We start from the raw sequence: 17856 nt of genomic DNA, 5'->3' as shown, positions 1-17856 counted from the left end.
GAGGGATTCAAAACTCTAATTACCCTAGTATTTATAGGTTGCAGTAATGGTAAATCTCTATGTTTGTCTTTGTCTAGTTTGTACTTGTCTTTATTCCTCGGGACTCGTCTAATTCAACCACAGAAAATTTACCTACATTGTCAATGCACGCTAAGAAAGGGTTTACTCACTCGGGACGTCTTGTACATTCTCCCCCCCGTTGAAAGGGAGCTTTCAACATCTTCTCGTCATCGGCACGTCGTAGCATTGAATCTCGGCACGTCGATACGTTGCATACTCGGTACTTCGTTGTATTGGTCGCTCGGGACTTCACACTTTCATTGGATCCTCATCCAATATGGTTGCTTGCTTCGATATCGTTGTCCTTGATTGGCAGCAAGCTGAGTCGTGATACTGATCGCTTGTATACGCCTCGGGCTGTGCGTACTGTTACGACCCTCACGATGTCATCCTTGCCTGGGAACAGTTCTTCGATTCGTCCTAGAAGCCACTGCTGAGGAGGAACGTTGTCTTCACGTACGATCACCAGTTGTCCTACTTCCACTGAAACCTTGGTATGCCATTTGGAACGCTGCTGGAGTTGGTGGATGTAGTCGACGTTCCACCTACGCCAGAAATGTTGAACGTATTGCTTGATTTTATCCCATCGGGACAAAGAATGCATGTTTGCGCTGGTCAAGTCGGGTTCAGCTACTGCGTTCAGTGGCCGGAAGATCAAAAAATGGCCAGGTGTCAGGGCGTTGTAGTCCGTAGGATCGTCAGATAGAGCACATAGCGGTCTGGAGTTCAATGTTGCCTCGATTCTCGTCAGAACTGTGGTCATCTCCTCGAAGGTCAGGATCGCTTCACCAAGAGTTCGACAGAGATGGTGCTTGAGCGATCGAACTCCCGCTTCCCACAATCCTCCAAATGATGGCGCACGTGGTGGAATGTAGATCCACTGGATGGCCTTTTCTTCGGTAAAGTCCTGGAGCTTCCTGAGGAACGGTTGGGAGTTGAACAGTTCGTGGAGTTCCTTAAGGTCGTTGTTGGCTCCGACGAAGTTTGTCGCATTGTCGGATATTAGCTTGGCACATTTTCCTCGTCGAGACACAAACCGTTGCAGGGCTCCGATGAATGCAACTGAAGTCAGGGATCCAACTAACTCCAGATGAATCGCTTTGGTTGCTTGGCACACAAACACACAAATGTAGGACTTCACACGGGTCGTTGAACGAATAGCTGGCTTCAAATACACCGGTCCGCAGAAATCCACTCCAGTGTTGTAGAATGGATAGACGAGCTCGACTCGGTCCGTTGGTAGCTCACCCATGTACTGCTGCAGTGGTTTCGGTTTTTGACGGAAGCATCGTAAGGGCATAGAGTATCTTCGTGCCTGCCACACGATATACACATTCAAAATGGTCATTGGCAGAGGAAGCTCTCAGTTAATAACTGTGGAAGTGCTCATAGAACACTAAGCTGAGAAGCAGGCTTTGTCCCAGTGAGGACGTTACGCCAAGAAGAGGAGAGGAGAGGATCGTAAGCAGCTGAAGCGTTTGACGGCAGATTTGCCGCGTTCAATCCAGAATTTCTCCCGGATCATTGACAGTGTTAGCTGGTTTCCGGAATGCATGTTTTCACGATGATACTCTCGGATGATCGCTTCCGTAAACTTGTGGTACGGAGGCAGGATGTACTGATGCTTCATGTCAAAGTTGCAAGTTTTGTTGCGTAGTCGTCCCCCTACTCGCAGAACGCCTTGGTCGTCGATGAACGGTGAGAGGGAGATCAGCTTATGCTTCGTGTCGATCATCTTCCCTTGCTGCAGCTGGCGAACTAGGTCAGGGTAGGCCTCCCCTTGCACTAGCTTCACTAACTGTTGAACGGCTGATGTCTTCTCGTTGAGGCTCATGAAGGATGTTTTCGGGACGTCCACCTCCTTCTTCAAGATGCTGATGAATCTCTGCACCCACACCATAACTCGAACCATTCGGCGGTAGGAGCTGATGTTCTCAAAAATGGGGAATGTTTCGGCTGGTTGCTCGGCACACACGCTGACTGTTTCTTGGACTTCCTCGGGTTCTTGGTACCCAGTGGGCCACGTTGGTTCTTCGGCTTGTAGAAACTCGGGACCATTCCACCACAATTTTGCGTTTTGGAGCTCGTTCGGCATCAAGCCCCTTGATATGATGTCCGCTGGGTTGTCGTTGGTGCCTACGTGACGCCACTCCATCGTAGATGTTAGCGCCTGGATCTTCGTGACTCGATTAGCCACAAATTGCTTGAGTTGCTCAGGGCGACGTGCGATCCAAGCAAGAGCGATAGTTGAATCGCACCAGAGAACAGTTTTATCGGTACGGATATTCAAAGCGTTTAAGGTATCAGTGACAAGTTGAGCCAAGAGCAAAGCACCACATAATTCAAGCCTGGGTATAGTCAGATCAGGCTCTGACCTTTTGGATTTACTTGCCTTTTTGATTGGGGCTACGCGTGACCTCGAGCATACTAGCGACATATTGACCTGACCGTTTTCGTTTGTGGACCTGACATAGACGCATGCTCCGTAAGCGAGATTCGAAGCGTCACAAAATCCGTGGATTTGGATGGTAGCGGAGGAGAATGGCAGAATACACCGGCTAACCTTGATTTGTTGGAGACTTGCTAATTGTGACTTGAACGCCACCCACTTGTCGATGTCTTCCTGGTCTGCTTCTTCGTCCCATCCTTTTTCCTTCTTCCACAGGCTCTGCATGATGAGTTTCACCACGATGGTAATGGGTCCGGCCAGTCCAATGGGGTCGAAAAATCTGGAGATGCTTGACAGGATTTCTCGCTTGGTAGTTTCTGCCTTTCCGAGGATTACTGGGTCAACGTTGAGCATGAAAACATCCTCGTCTGGCTTCCAGACGATTCCAAGTGCCTTCACGGATTGCTTTTCGCCAACCATTAGCTTCTTCTCGATTTTGTCCTGGGGGAGAGTTTGAAGGAACTCGCTGCTGTTGGAACACCACTTGTGGAGCTCGAATTTGCCGCTGTCGAATAGCCCGATGATCTCATCCTTCAGTCGAACCGCTTGCTCTAGTGTGTCTGCACCGGTCAAAATGTCATCAATGTACGAGTCTTCAACAACAACCCTCGCCGCCTCAGGAAAACGTGCAGCTTCGTCGATACATAGTTGCTTCACTGCTCGAACAGCTTGGAAAGGTGCGCTCGCCAGCCCGTAAGTCACCGTAGTGAGTCGATACACAATGGGTTCGGTCGTCATCTTGGGGGTCCACAATATTTGTTGGAACTGCTGATGGTTCGGAGAAACTTGGACTTGTCGATACATTTTACCGATATCCGTTGTGAATGCTATCTTCGGAACACGGAACCTCAAGGCTATTTCGTTCAGTTTAGGTTGAATCACAGGACCAACGAGTAGGTTTTCATTCAATGACTTTCCGTTGCTCGATACAGCAGACCCATCAAAAACTACGCGGCACTTGGTTGTACTACTGTCCGGCTTCTCTACAGCGTGGTGTGGAAGGAAGTAGTCTTGACCAGGCACGGCAACGTATTGGTCCAGGGGGCCCAACTCCACCATATGACCCAAGCTGATGTATTCGTTGATGAAGTCAGCGTAGTCCGTGGCCAAGTTCCAGTTTCGCATCAGACGCCTGTCCAAAGCCTGCAGTCGTTTCAACGCCATTTGTTTCGAATCGCCAAGATCTGGGCAACCCTTCTTGAATGGCAACTCAACCATGTAGCGACCATCCTCCTGACGACGATGTGTTTCGACAAAGTGCTGTTCCGCTTGGTCCTCTTCGGTTGTGAACCCAGTCTCGATTCCGCAGCTTTCGGTGTCCCAGAAACTCCTCGGCAGAAGGTCCAAGTTTTCGTTGGAGACAAATGCGGAGACAAGTGGTTTTTTAGCTTCCACTCTTCCCCCTATGACCCAACCAAAGAGTGTTTCTTGCATTACAGGACTGCCGTTGTGCAAGGGTACTCGATTGCTTTCCAGGATGCTCATGTAGACGTCAGCACCGATCAGCACGTCGATTCGGTTTGGAACGTTGAAGGAAGGATCCGCCAAAGTCAGGTTGTTGGGAATCATCAGCGACGTAGTGTCGAAACCTTCAATTGGCAAGTCCGCAGTTATCTTCTTCGTGACAAGGCACTCGATTTCGGTCTCGTAGTTGGAGGTAGTAGAACGTATTACAGTGCGCACCTTGTACTGAATGGACGACATGTTGCCACAAACGCCTGTGATTTGTGCACTGCCTTTGATTTTCTTAAGACCGAGCCGTTGGATACAATCTTTGGTGATGAAGTTGACCATGGATCCTGAATCCAGTAGTACGCGGACCTTGTGGAACTCCTTGCGGGCATCTTCAACGTACATGATGTACATGATTGCAGTATTGAGCAAAACCTGACGTCGGATGGGGAAAGCACGACAAGCTTGGGAAACGATGGTGTTCGACACGGAGGGTTCAGTTGACGGCCTTTCACGTTGGGTTTTGGGTTGTTCGGGCGGAATGGTTTCACTCGGGACTACGGCTAGCGATTGCTTGGACTCCAAATGCAGCAAGGTATGGTGCTTCTTCTGACACGAGCGACACAGACTTCTGGTACACTGAGCTGCACTGTGATTGTTGGAAAGACAGTTGAAGCACAGGTTGAGAGACTTCGCCTTTTCGATACGCTGCGGTGGACTCAACTTAAGAAATTCTTCGCACTGATTGATGTAGTGGTTCTGTCGGCACAAGAAGCAGCTAATCTTACTACGTTCACGGGTAGCAGTTGCAGCAAAGGGACGATTCGACGATGGAGCACGAGAATTAGACGCGGGCGGAAAGGATTTAGTAGAGCGACTTGTAGAAGCGGGGGCACAACTCTTGTTCAGACACTCCAAATTCTCCAGCATTCGGCAGTGGTTCTCCAAGAAAGTTACCAATTCCTTCCATTCCGGCAGCTTCGACTCCTCCAGTTCAGCTTCATACTCCCGGCGGATTCGTGGATGCAAACGCATCATGACCATTTGGGCGAAAATCAATTCCGACATTTTGTCCAGCGGAATACCAAGCGCATTCAAAGCACGGATGTGCTTCAAGAAACTGTCCAGCATCGATCGTAGGCCAGCAGCGTTTTCGGAGGTCAAATGCGGAATTTGGAAAAGATCACCCAAGTGTTTCTCGACCAACCATCTCTTGTTTTCGTAGCGACGGTTCAGTGCATCCCAAAGAGAAGCAAAGGTTTCCTCGTTGCATTGCAAATGTTTTGCCTCCCCACACAGACACATTCGAAGGTAGTGTAACTTCTCGAAATCATCCAAATTCTCCCGACGGCAAATAATTGACTTGAATTGATCCCGAAAGTAGATCCAATTTTCGTAATGGCCGTCGAATTTTGGAAGGGGAATATCGGGAAGTTTACTTTTGGAAGAGCTGCTTTCAGATTCTGGCTTGACATCTGGTCCCACTTTTGTTGGCGGTTTAGCAATTTTCAACTGACGACGAATTTTGTAGCGACTTTTGTCAAGAATGTCTTCAATTTCCTCACCATGTTCCTGGATATCAGCGAGGTCTTCGTCCTTTACCAAACCATACAGTTTCGAGCGGGTGTCAAGAAACTGGCCACGTAAATCGTCAACCACAGACATTTTTTCCTCCAGCTCGTCAAGGTCACTCGATTTCGAAGAGAATTTCTCTACGAACGACAAGAGTTTTTTCGAACGATCGCGAATGGCGTCGAAGGTTCGATAGAGGCAAATAATTTGGATCTTTTTGTCGGTCATTTTTGAGGTCACGCAAAGGTCACGCTAGTATGCTTTAAGTGGGCTTGCTCAAGGGAAAAAGAAAATGGCTCGTCACCTACCTCTTGTTCTCAATCGCTTCGACGATTTGTGCTGGTTTTTTCGCTCACTCAGCAGCGGGCAATGGCCGCCGTCGGCGTCGGTAGGCACTTTCCGGAACGTTGTTGGGCGCCCTTCAGGACACTCTTTAGCACTTTTATTCTTCTTTTTCGGTACTTTTTTCTTTTTGCACTTATAGTTCACTTTTTGTTTCAATTTTAGGTCGTCTAATCAGACGCCTTTTTCAATTTTTAGTTCACTGTTCACTTCTTGTTCACAAATTTCTGGGTGCGCAGCTCGGCTGCTCCAATATTTCTTCACTCGGGACGTTTCCCACAAAATCCACACCTTTCGGAACACTGTTTTTGGCAATTCGTTGGCCACTTCACTCGGCACGTTTATCCGTCGAATTCGAGACGGGTTCAGAGTCAATTGACTCCTTTTGTTGGGTTTCACTCGCGACGATTCTCGCAAAAAGGTTCGCACACGGGACAATTCGCCAAGAAATATTCTTGATTCCTGCTAGCTAGGAATCGAAGCGCTTGCGAAATTTACACACTCGTTACGGCGGTACGTAATTAGTCCGGACTTCAATTAGCAATTAGAGCGCAAAGTCTCAAAACTGCGGCGACTCGTTTTAGCACGTGCTACACTCGCGACGGGTCGGAATACAATGGCCGACCAGAAAATTTCTGCTGCTGCAGCAGGCATGCCTTTGTTCGCACTTCGCACGGCTCACACCACTCGGAACGACGATCGTTTTTTCTCTTTCGTGTGTTCACGCATAGTCGATGCGGGATGTTCGCTTTCCCGCATGGCACCGTTATTCGATTAATTGATTCGATATCACAGTTGGTTTTGGTTCACACCGCGGCCCTTCAACTATCCGGCTCGAAGGACCAAAATGTTCGGTACGATGATAAGTGGACTGTATTCTTCGATAGGTCACTGCTTCCCGGATAGTTGAAGGGGGATTTGTGTCTTCACTCAAATCGGAACACTTAACACCGGTTTATTCTCGGTACAACAATTTAGTTTTATTATATCGAAACTATGATCGCGTAACACTTATTGGGTCGAGTGGTACTATTTCAAGAGGGATTCAAAACTCTAATTACCCTAGTATTTATAGGTTGCAGTAATGGTAAATCTCTATGTTTGTCTTTGTCTAGTTTGTACTTGTCTTTATTCCTCGGGACTCGTCTAATTCAACCACAGAAAATTTATCTACATTGTCAATGCACGCTAAGAAAGGGTTTACTCACTCGGGACGTCTTGTACAGTGTTTTTAATCAACATGTTACTCATGTGTTGTGTTTTTTTTTGTAAGGGAATTGAAAAAAAACTCTTGATTCCCACTCGTGAATAATCTTTTATTAGTTCAATATTCTTCGAATAAAGAATTAATTAGCCGTATCGTGAAACCCAAATGAACACTTTAAGCTGAACTGCACACAGCGAAGTTCTTCGAAGCACTTTAAAGACCCAAACATAATTCAGTAGCAGTCACGCCTTTTGCACGTTTCAAGTGATTTTCCCACCAACCTCTCGATGCTTTCAATAACATAAATTAACCAAGATGAATCAATCAATCATTTGTTTACTAAATCTCGCCAAGCCCTCCTACACACTCCTAGGCAAACAAAAATACCCTTTCCGCTGCCGTCGTCTGCTTCCTCGCGTGTCGACTAGGAATTACATCTCTTGACAGAATGCCACATGCCATCCACATTTGCCTAACACCGCACGGCGGTGCGGCGCGGTAATGAGAGATCATTTGAGCCGCGCGTCAATTAATTATGCAATTAATCACTCGCACACGGCCAAGCCCACATCTGCTGCTCCTCGTGCTGCCACGAGCTATCCTCGTTATAATGCTCCGGCTGCCTTCCTGGAGGGCCTTACAACTCGGAAGGACACGGAAGGAAATTTGTAGAAGCAGATGATGTTTAAACGTGAGTACCTACAGCGAAATTGTGTTCAAAAGCCACAAAAAGGTGTAACTGAGCAATGGCCGTGTTACTCCCAGCAAGGACGAAACCCCCGTCTTTAAGCCTCAGGGTCGGCAAGACACTCCGCGACACTCCGCGAAATGAAAACACTTGTAGATTCGGTAAAGCAAACTCCCTCTATTCTTGGTCTGGGGTACACTTTATTCCCACTTCCTGACGTCCGACTTTCCCCTTTCTAACTTCCTTCCTCCTAACTTTCTGGCGTTCATCCACAACACTGGACGACGCCTCCTACTTTCTTATGGACTAGTCCTACCTTATACGCTCTACTTTTCTTCACTTCTTCGGCCACGCACTGCACGCCTTCGCTGCCGCTCCTTTCGCCTGTCCGCTAGTTTCTTTCTCCTTCCTGAGCCAGGGGGCGGCCAATTCTTCTCCTTTCCTCTTTCTCGTTGGCAGCAGCCTCTCACGGACCTTCCTCCTGTCCCGTACGCCCCTCAAGTGTCGTGACGGACTCGAGGCTTCAATGTTCCGGGAAAGCCTGGGTTTCGTAAGCGCGCTTAGAGGTCGTATCGGGATACAGAGCTGATGCGGACGCACTACAAAAAGGTGAGTAGGGTCTACGCTGCGGTGTGGCTCCAAAAGATACCGCAGAGTTCGGTTTTAAAATAAAAACCACGAGATCCTGTGTGGACAATGGGAGAATCGCAATGGCGGGTAAGGCACTGTACGGATGGGCTAGATTCGGAGTTATTGTTACGGAGTTTACCTGGATGTTTAGATTCTCCTTCTTTCCACTTTTCCGTGCTTTCCAAAACAGTCTTTTCTCCAAATAATGTTTGCTTCTATTAACTTTTCAAAACTTCGACTGTTGGATCACCAGGCTAATGATCTGTTGGATTCAAGCTCGTTGACCGCGAACCTTTGGCCATTGACTCGACGCCGCCACTTGATAATCTTCAAATGTCCTGGATCAAACGTTTTCCGTGCACCACAAACGCTGCAACAACCCTGAGAGGATCGAAGATGCTCATGACCACTCTTAGCACTTGACGCTTTGTCGGAATGACTTCTTCCGCCAACAGTTGCACAACTTCATCACGAAGTTTAAGAGTGAACGTTGTTTCTTCCCCGACCCGTCGAAGAACTTGTTTGGAGCTTGAAAGCCAATTTCGAGCGCTATGCGCACTGCTTCCTCCACCGTATCTGAATTGTTCGCATAGTCATCTACATGGGTGTTCTTCACAATAGTCACGGCCGCATCCGGGTATATCCCTTTCGTGACGAACCAGCACAATTGTGCTGTTGAGCAATAACAGTTTTGTGTAATATTTTCAACTGTTTAGTATTTGGTTTACCCGATGTAAACTGTTTTGATAATTTAGCCATTACTTGTACTTGCATGTGTGCAAATAAACTTTTGATTATGTTGTGTGTGAAATTGACCACAACATGTTCAACAAAAAGTGAGCAAAACTTGTAAAACATGAAAAAGTTTAATCTGTCGCAAATTTCTTATTTTTGTTCTATCTAGGTGGACAAAGCTAGGAATCGAAAGACAAGGAGTAGTTCTAGCGAATGCCAAAGAAAAAATGTTGATATGTTTAAAAGTCTGAGAGTTCTGGAGAGCCAAATTTGAGCAATTTGTATGGAAATTTCACTTTTTTGAGCTCCGTCACGAAAGGGATATCTACTTCTACTGTTCGGCATTTCTGTATTTTACTTATTGGGCAGAGCATGGCGAACATGTTGGCCCAAACGTTGCAACATCCATCACGCATTCCTGCACTACTGGTTCCGTTGCATTGTCCCGCCACAAAAACCGTTGAGATTGCCGATCCTCCTTCTAAACCACTCCTATCGGCAAGTACTAGACTCTTTTTTTTGTATTTTAATGTTTTCTAATTCTACACTCAGTACCAGACTCTTCTAGGGTCACTGAGGCTGGCTTCTTCACTTATAAGCTAGTGGGCGTAGCCCTTCGACTAATAACACTGCTCGACAAAATTTAAAAAAGTAAGTGTTATGGAATATAGAAAAGAACAGGGGTTTGGGACCATAGAAATGTCATAGTGAAAGAATTTTTGAAAAATATTGGAACGGAACTTCACAGTTTATGACTGAAGTTTATTTGGAGAACTTGGGGAGTTCAATTTTCAATCATCATGCATGTATTTAGGCGTGAGCTCTGCATGTAATTTCAACACCGTAGAGGAGGCGGCTACAAATAATTGCATCTGCAACTCTCAATCGTGATCTTCTATCGCTCCTCGTTCGCTTGTTGGAAAGGATTTTCAGTAAGTTAATTCGATTCCGGCAGCTTTTTTTGATGTCGTCGAAGTGGGCTCGAAAGGATAGATGACGGTCAAAAGTGATGCCAAGTATTTTCGTTGTTCGTCTGGTGGGGATTGGCTTTCCTTTAATGGAGATCGATTGCCGCGGTGGGAGATGTTTTTGGTACATATGTGCATTCTGACACACTTCTCTGGAGAGATGTCGAAGCCAGCCATATCGGTCCATTTCACCACTGCATTTACTGCAGCTTGAAGTTTCTTCAGAACAACCTTTGGATACTTTCCGGTGGATACCAACAGCATGTCGTCAGCATAAACAAAAATGAAAATGCCTTTGGGTAGCACGCTAAATACTCCATCCATGGCTACTAGAAATGAAGTGACCACGATCACTGATCCCTGTGTGACGCCTGTCTCTTCTGAAACGGTTTTTGAACGATGGTTTCCTATAATCATCTGGAAGGTTCGATTCGTCAAAAATTTTTTTATGAACGCTAGCATATCCCCGGCAACTCCCCACCGCGCTAGTTTTTCTAGTACGCCGGGAGTCCACGCTCTATTATAGGCTTTAGCCAAGTCTAATGAAGCTACTTCGATGTGCTCACCACGAGACATCGCGTCGTCGAGGGTCTGGCCAAGAGTCTGGCAAAGTACGTTCCTGTGCCCAGGCCAGAGCGGAATGCGTGCTGCCGATAATCCAGATTTCCATTTTCAACTAGAAATTCCATCAACCTTCGATTGACTAATCTTTCCATTATTTTTGATATACAGCTTGTTAAGGCTATTGGTCGATAGTTTTGTGGGTCACTAGCTGGTCCAGTACTCTTTGGGATGGGTATGATTAGGCTGTGGCGCCAACTATCTGGCATTGTTCTAGATGTCCATTCCTTGTTGATCCCCTCGAGTAGGATGTTTTTACAATGTGTTGGAAGGTTTTTGATCATCTGGTAGCTGATTTCGTCCGGCCCTGCAGATTCACCGCTACATTTTTGGAGCACGAAGTCTAACTCTTTTGTTGAAAAAGGATTATTGTAAGTTTCGTTGGCATCGAGGGCAACTGTGAAACTAGTAATCGCAGTCGCTGCGTCGGGATGGCGCTTTAAAAAATGGTTTCAGGTACTTTTGAAGTGAAGAAAGGTTGAAGAAGTGATCGCCTAGTAAGTCGGCAATTTGCCCTGGATCTCTGATGGTTTGATTTCCTAGTTTCAGTGCCATACCATTCTTCTTTTTTCTACCTTGAATGGCATTCACCTTACTCCAGAGTTCGGCAGAAGACTGAGAATCGTTAATACTATCCAGGAAGCTTGCCCAAGATTGCTCTTTCGCCTCTTGGATGATTTGTCGACATACGTTTCTGGCATTACGGAGTTTCTGTAGCGCTTCTTCTTTTTGGGGATGGTTTTCTGGAAGCCGCTTAGCAGCTCTGAGAGCCTTCCGCCTTGCTTTCACAGTCTTTTTAATTTCTTAGAACCACCAAGGGAGGGCGCGGTGTCCAGGATTTACACTGCTCTTTGGAATGTTGGCATTAGCAGCTTCATGGATTGCTTCAGTAATTTCCACTATAGATTCGGGAGGAGAGCTCTCGAGGAGGCTGTTTATTGATGACCGAAAACCATCCCAATCGGCTTTTTTTGTACACACATCGAGGTCGACGCGTTGTGTTCGGGGGAGTGTCGTTCAGAAGAATGGTGATTGGGTCGTGGTCACTTCCCATCGGGTCCGTTTCTGCTGTCCAGTTGATCCGGCTAACGATGGACGTGGAGGCTAGGGAGATATCTATTGCTGATTCTTGCCGGCCTCTCATAAAGGTTGGTGACCCGTCGTTCAGAATGGAGAGCCCAATTTGATCAGCTATTTCAAGTATGGCAGAGCCACGAGCGTCAGTTTGGCGGCTTCCCCACGCTTGATGATGTGCGTTGCTATCTCCAAGGAAAATCATTGGTTCTGGCAGCTTTTCTACTATTTGTGCTATCTGGTTTTGAAGATCAGGAATATTTTGATTCGGAGTATAAACTGATACTGATACTATCGTAACTGGAAACGGTCAGGACATCCGTACAGCAACAACTGGAAGGTTGGTATTAAGATCTATAACAGAGAACGGTAGTTCGGCTGCAACGCCGATGCTTACGGAATGATAAAAGTTTCGGTTCGTTTTAGTAATCCATTTGTACTTTTTTCCCAGCGTATTGTCCATGGTTCCTGGCACTGGTTTGTGGACTTCTTGCAGGGCAATTACCGAAGGTTGTTTGTCGAAAACAATCTCTACTAGATCGGGTAGATTATTAAAGAATCCGTTCATGTTCCACTGTAGGATCCACGCATATCGTCTGCAGCGGCCAGGATGACAGTTTTTCCTTGATGAAGTCTGATGAGGTTTGCTCGGGAACAGGTCTTGGCAAAGTGCCCTTAGTCGAGAGAAGGGAACAGTCCGGCTTTCCGGATGAGTGCGATCTACTATTATTGCTGGAGCATGAAGTCCCGCTGGACACAGGTCCAGGGCCAGGACTCTGAATACCTTGGTTGATAATATAATTACTTACTTGACAAGAGGAAAATACTTTTTCCGGGCCATCGGAATTGAGTGTTATCCTCGGAAGAGTGTTGGGCGCTATCGAGAAGTTGGGACGAATTGTTCTTGTCCCCGCACTGCGAATTCCCGAGGGTCCTGGTTTTAAAGATGCTAAGGATCCATACCGGGCTTGATGAAGTTGGTCGTACAGATCGGCGTTGCCAACTTCCTCATCAAGGGGTGGCAGTGTAGAAGTTTTAACTTGTCTGGTTGGGGCTGGAGCGTATCGCAATGGTCTGCTACGGGTTCGGATCGGATATTTTCTTGAATTATTCTTGATTCCCTCGCTGTCCGATGGGAGATGGAAGTCCCTTTTCGTCACATTTTCGCTTGACAGACGTTGTTCGGCATTTTCACGTTCTCCATCGCTGGTCTTGGCTCCCACGTCGTCCTCAGGGGAACAAGTATTTCTACTTTTGTGCGTCCCTCTTCCAGAAACCTTGGATAAACGAAAATTATCCGTCGTATCCGGCATGACTTCCGATTCAACGGGGCAAATTCTGTCCGGATAGGTATCTGAGGAAGATGGGGAACGGGTTTGTGTGCCCTTGTGCGTCCCATATGCAGCGAGAACTCTTGGACGCCGGAGATTGTTCGGTTGGGGTATAACTTCCGCACTGGCGGGGCCCCGGCTGTCCAGAGTCTCAGCTGTAGTTGCTCTAGTTGTCGTGTTGTTCGTTGGTAGGGTAGAAGTTGGTTTAGTCAACTCTCGGTTTGTCTTCTTGTCTGATTCAGTTATTGTGTTGAAGATACTGATATGATGAAAAAGGCATCTTGGTTTTAAGCTTTATCTGAGAGGACTGAATGGATTGAGTGGCGATAATTCAAGATAATTGGTACACTTTCCTGCGGCACCGCCTCGCTTGGATTTGGAGGTACGGCTGTTTGTGTCGCTGTTGGAATCGGTTGCTGGATGAGTTCTTTTTGTTGGGTTAGAGGCGTTGGTACCAATTGAGGTCGTAGTTGTCACAGAATGTTCGGACTGGAAGCTCTTCATGCTTTCTTCAGAAGAGTGTTCTCTATCCATGGCTTCGTATTCGCTGCGGTGTTTCTGCTTTTTGCTGCTCTTTTTGGATTTTCCTGACGGACTGTTTTCGCTGCTGTTGTTTTCTGCCTCCCACTTAGAACAAAGTGATCTTGTTCTGGGTCCTCTGCTGGTCTTGGTGAGATAACTGTTCGATGAGGATTTCTTCAGAGCTGATGTGGTTTCGGTGTTGGGTGTGATGGGCTGACTGGAAGGGATTACGAACTGACTGGATTCAATGTAGCTGCAGTCAATTTCACTTTGTCGCAAGCGAGAGATTTCATAATCCTTCTCCTGAATAGTCTTCTGAAGTTGAGCTACTGTTTTGGTTAGCTGGTTGACCCGGCGAATAAGATCTTCTATCGTACCGTTCTGTTGGACCTGTTCCATCCTTTTCCAACACTGCGGTTTTGGAGTGCAATTTCCATTTCCGCAATTTTCTCGTCCTTCCGTTTCGAATCCTCCTGAAGCTGCTTCACCATGACAGACAAGTTAGTAATCTCTCTATCCTTGCTTAGACTGGCCACTCCAGCGTATGACCCAGTGTTCCCAGATGCGCTATGTTGAGCCTCGTATTCCCTTCTGGCCTAGGGGTAAGAGTAGCCCATGTCGACACGGATGTGCTGGATGGCAGTCTCCTTAGCATAGATGGGACACTTTCGGCTGGAAACGGCGTGTTCGCTAGTCCGACAGTTTTTGCAATGTGGTTGATTGGTACATGCCGGTCTTCTGATAGGAAGCCCTTCATTCAACGCGTCCTCACTGCCCGTTCCGTTGGAGGAAGTCGTTTCAGGATGAACTTGAGAGCATGTCCCGCAGATTTGATGTGGCTCTTTGCACCGCTTTCGAGTGTGCCCATACTCCCAACAGTGGTAGCAGAGCGTAGAAGTTCCTGGTTTTGCATCGTGTTCAACCAAAGTCGATGTGGTCGGGGATGACCGTTCCGACAATTGACAAGATCATAGTGGGTGTATTTTCCAACAAACCGACGGAGTTCTTCTTCTGGATTTGGCGAATATCTCGTACACCTTGATTAGCTAATTGTTCCTTCAGGTACGCGTCAGTTAATCCTACTGTATCACCATTGCTGACAACACACTTGGTAGTGTTGAGCTGTGGGTGTTCAGTAATCATCACCTTGGTTCCATCGATAAGCTGGTCGATTTTCAGCAGTCTCTGGAACTGCGCGTTGCTGCGTACTTTCTAAGCGTACGATATTCCTCGATTTTCCTTAAGGGCCCCATCAATAGGCCCGCCGATACATTTTTCCACCGAGAGCTGCAGTAAGAATGGGTCGTTGGGAAGTGTGGCATTTTCTCCTACAGCCTGCATCTTTAACACCTGGAGTGGTCCTGAGGTACCATCTTTGTCCATGTAGGTAGGTAGTCGTTGTCCAGCATAGCTTCCTTGGAACATATTTCGCGGGCTCCATCCTCCACCACCAGGGCCCCCTGGGTCTCCTCTGTGGGGAGAGAACCCGCTCGCCGGTATCATACCGGCTGTACGGGATATGCTGATCGCTGTAAACTTTTGCTAATTTACTCGCGGGCAGCCAAACTCGAAAAGAGTAATGATTTTCAGTACACTTGCACTCGCGCCGAACTCAATAGACGAGCAAAATCGCAAGCTTGAAATGAAGCAGACAGAGCTTCAATAGAAAGAACAATCGAACGCGTGCACTACACCGCAGGTAGTCGTCGTAACCGGAGCGATTGTAGAAAGCGACCGACTGCTATCGAGGCAAACTGACAACTGAGTACCAAGCTCTGCCTCTTCCAAGCTTCTGGGAAAACTCCCTCGCCCAGGCATTCTGCATAGCAGACCTGAACATCTCGGGAGCCTCTGCAATAGCTACTTTTAAGGCCAGGTTCGGAACTCCGTCCGGACCTGGGGCCTTACCTATGCTAAGGGACTTTGCTATCCCCGCAAGTTCGACATCGGTGACCCTCTCCTCATCGCCAGCCCCAGTCCCCGGCTGTCCTACGAAAGGAGGCAAGGACTAGGATCATGACGCGGAAAAAGCCCCTCGATGATCCTCTCCAACATCTCTGGAGATTGCTCTGTAGGAGCCATCACACCTCTCGTCTTGGCCATAATGATCCTGTAGGCATCACCCCACGGGTTCGCATTAGCAGTTTGACAGAAACCCTCAAAGCAGGCCTTTTTGCTTGCTCTTATCTCGGTCTTAAAGGCGGCTTTTGCAGCGGCGAACACCACCCGCCGTTCGTTTCGCTCTTCCTCTGATCGTGCTCGCTGCATCCGTCGCCTAGACCGTAGGCAGGCGCGGCGCAGGTCCGCAATCGCGTCGGTCCACCAGTAAGCTGGTGGCCTCCCATTTCTAGAGTGGACTCGCCTAGACATGGTCGCATCACACGCACGTGAGAGCACCGCTACCAGTTCGTCGCCGTCCAAACCGATTGAGTTTCGCTCACGACGAAGCGCCTTCCTAAATACCCCTTCTTCGAAGAATGATGTCTTCCACCTGCGAGGGCTTGGCCTTGGCCTAGCCGCCTCTTCCTCTACCCGCTGCCTGCTGTTGTTGTAGACGGGACTTGGAGAAGGCGAATGATCCACGAGCTGCACCAGCTGCTTCGAGAACCCAACCATCGTCCACACCACGAAAATCGGGAACTACGGTGGGCGGACCACCATCCTGATGTCGGATAGCAAGTCGATTAAAATGGTTCTCGAGAGTCATCCGACCGATACAAGAAAACGTGGTACGCAACGAACTAGATGGGTCGATCAGGTGGAGGAAGATTTGCGGACCCCTGGCACAGTGCGGAACTGGAGACACACAGCCGTGGACCGAGTAGAATGGAGACAAGTCGTACGTAAGAAGGTAAGAAATCCATTAAAACTATTATGACTTTGTAGACTTCAGTTGAATTAATAAAATTCCAAGTATGAGAGATTACCCGTGAGGTATTATGCATAGAACTTAAACATACATCAAATTTTGAAACTAGTTGATTCATTTCTCACAGTGCCAAATGTTTACCCACCTACGCCCGTAATGTTTTCCGCACAATAAAGTAGCAACATTTCATTGTTCGCTCATCCTTCCTGCCGTTGGTTCCTAGGAGCTGCCCGTACGTACCTGAAACGGAAGCAGAAAACACAGAAAAATCAATGCACAATTAGCAACAAATACATATAAGAGGGGTAGGTTTGTGTACATCTTCTGCAACAAAGTGCACCTTGCGCGCAGTTTTAAAATGCAATCAATTAGTGCTCAAGTGCACTAATTAGCCCAGCCAAGCCCTCGAAGGCGTGAAACATTACAGCAGCGCGCACGGAGCACCACCACACCGGTGCACGCGATGTAAATCCAATTTCAAATGCATAATTGAACAAAACCATTTCCCTCTCGGCTTTGCTCCCGCTGCGCACCTCCACCATCCCACCAGGAAAGGAAGAAAAAACCCGACAAAAAGAAAAGACGCCGGTAAAATGCATTTTCGTGGAATTGTCGTTATTCTTGCGCGTGGCCCCTCAAGACCCGGCTCGCTGTACTACAGCAGAGAGAGCGATCACGGTGCGCTGGCTGGTGGCCTGTGCATTGCCACGTTCGAAATGAAACACGAGTGTAAAACTTTTTAATTAAAGTCGATTTGCCGCGTCCGTCGTGTACGACACGTGAATCACATTCTCAGGGTTGTAATGCAGCATTCCTGCTGCTGGGGGAACAAAAAGCGATGGAATGCTTACCACACGACGACGGTATTGTTTTTATTACAACTTGGGGAATACCACACACGAGCTGCTGTTATTTCAGCTGTTTGCCAGTGTAGCATATAATATACAGAGAAGGCACATCATCGCAGTGGTTGGCGACTGGCGAGAATAAAAAAGAGCGACTGTCTGCGGCGCGGCGGCGGCGGCGGTGCTTTCGTTCAATTTGGTGTGCGAAAACAATCCGGCGAATGTGATTCGCATCCGTTTGTGGGATGCAACCTGTGTGCTTGCGTTCGCTCGGAAATGCGCGGGATGATAAATGTGTCTGAGAACTTTTACGGCGCGTCCCTTTTTGCTGCAGTACAGAGAAAAAAATAATAAGGTTGCTTCTTCCCAATGGAAACAAAGCTCAACAGGAAATTGAATTTACTGGAAGGAAAACACTTATCATCAGTGAAGAGAATTGTCAGACAAAAGAGGCACAAAACAAGCAACAAAGAAGGTGCGACGATTACTCT

General features: G+C 47.5%; 1 protein-coding gene across 1 annotated transcript; it reads right to left on the bottom strand.

The window, feature by feature from the left end:
• Positions 1–328: 328 nt before the first annotated feature.
• Positions 329–5761, bottom strand: LOC109403151 (uncharacterized). Its single transcript, XM_062855159.1, has 2 exons — positions 1544–5761; positions 329–1375 (listed from the first exon to the last, which is right to left on the bottom strand). The coding sequence occupies exons 1-2, from the start codon at positions 5759–5761 to the stop codon at positions 329–331; spliced, it is 5265 nt and encodes a 1754-aa protein (XP_062711143.1).
• Between the last annotated feature and the right edge of the window lie 12095 nt (positions 5762–17856).

Source organism: Aedes albopictus, chromosome 1 (genome assembly GCF_035046485.1).
Source record: "Aedes albopictus strain Foshan chromosome 1, AalbF5, whole genome shotgun sequence".
Taxonomy (NCBI): domain Eukaryota; kingdom Metazoa; phylum Arthropoda; class Insecta; order Diptera; family Culicidae; genus Aedes; species Aedes albopictus.
The sequence above is the reverse complement of the archived record's forward strand: the minus strand, read 5'-3'. Positions and strand labels throughout refer to the sequence as shown.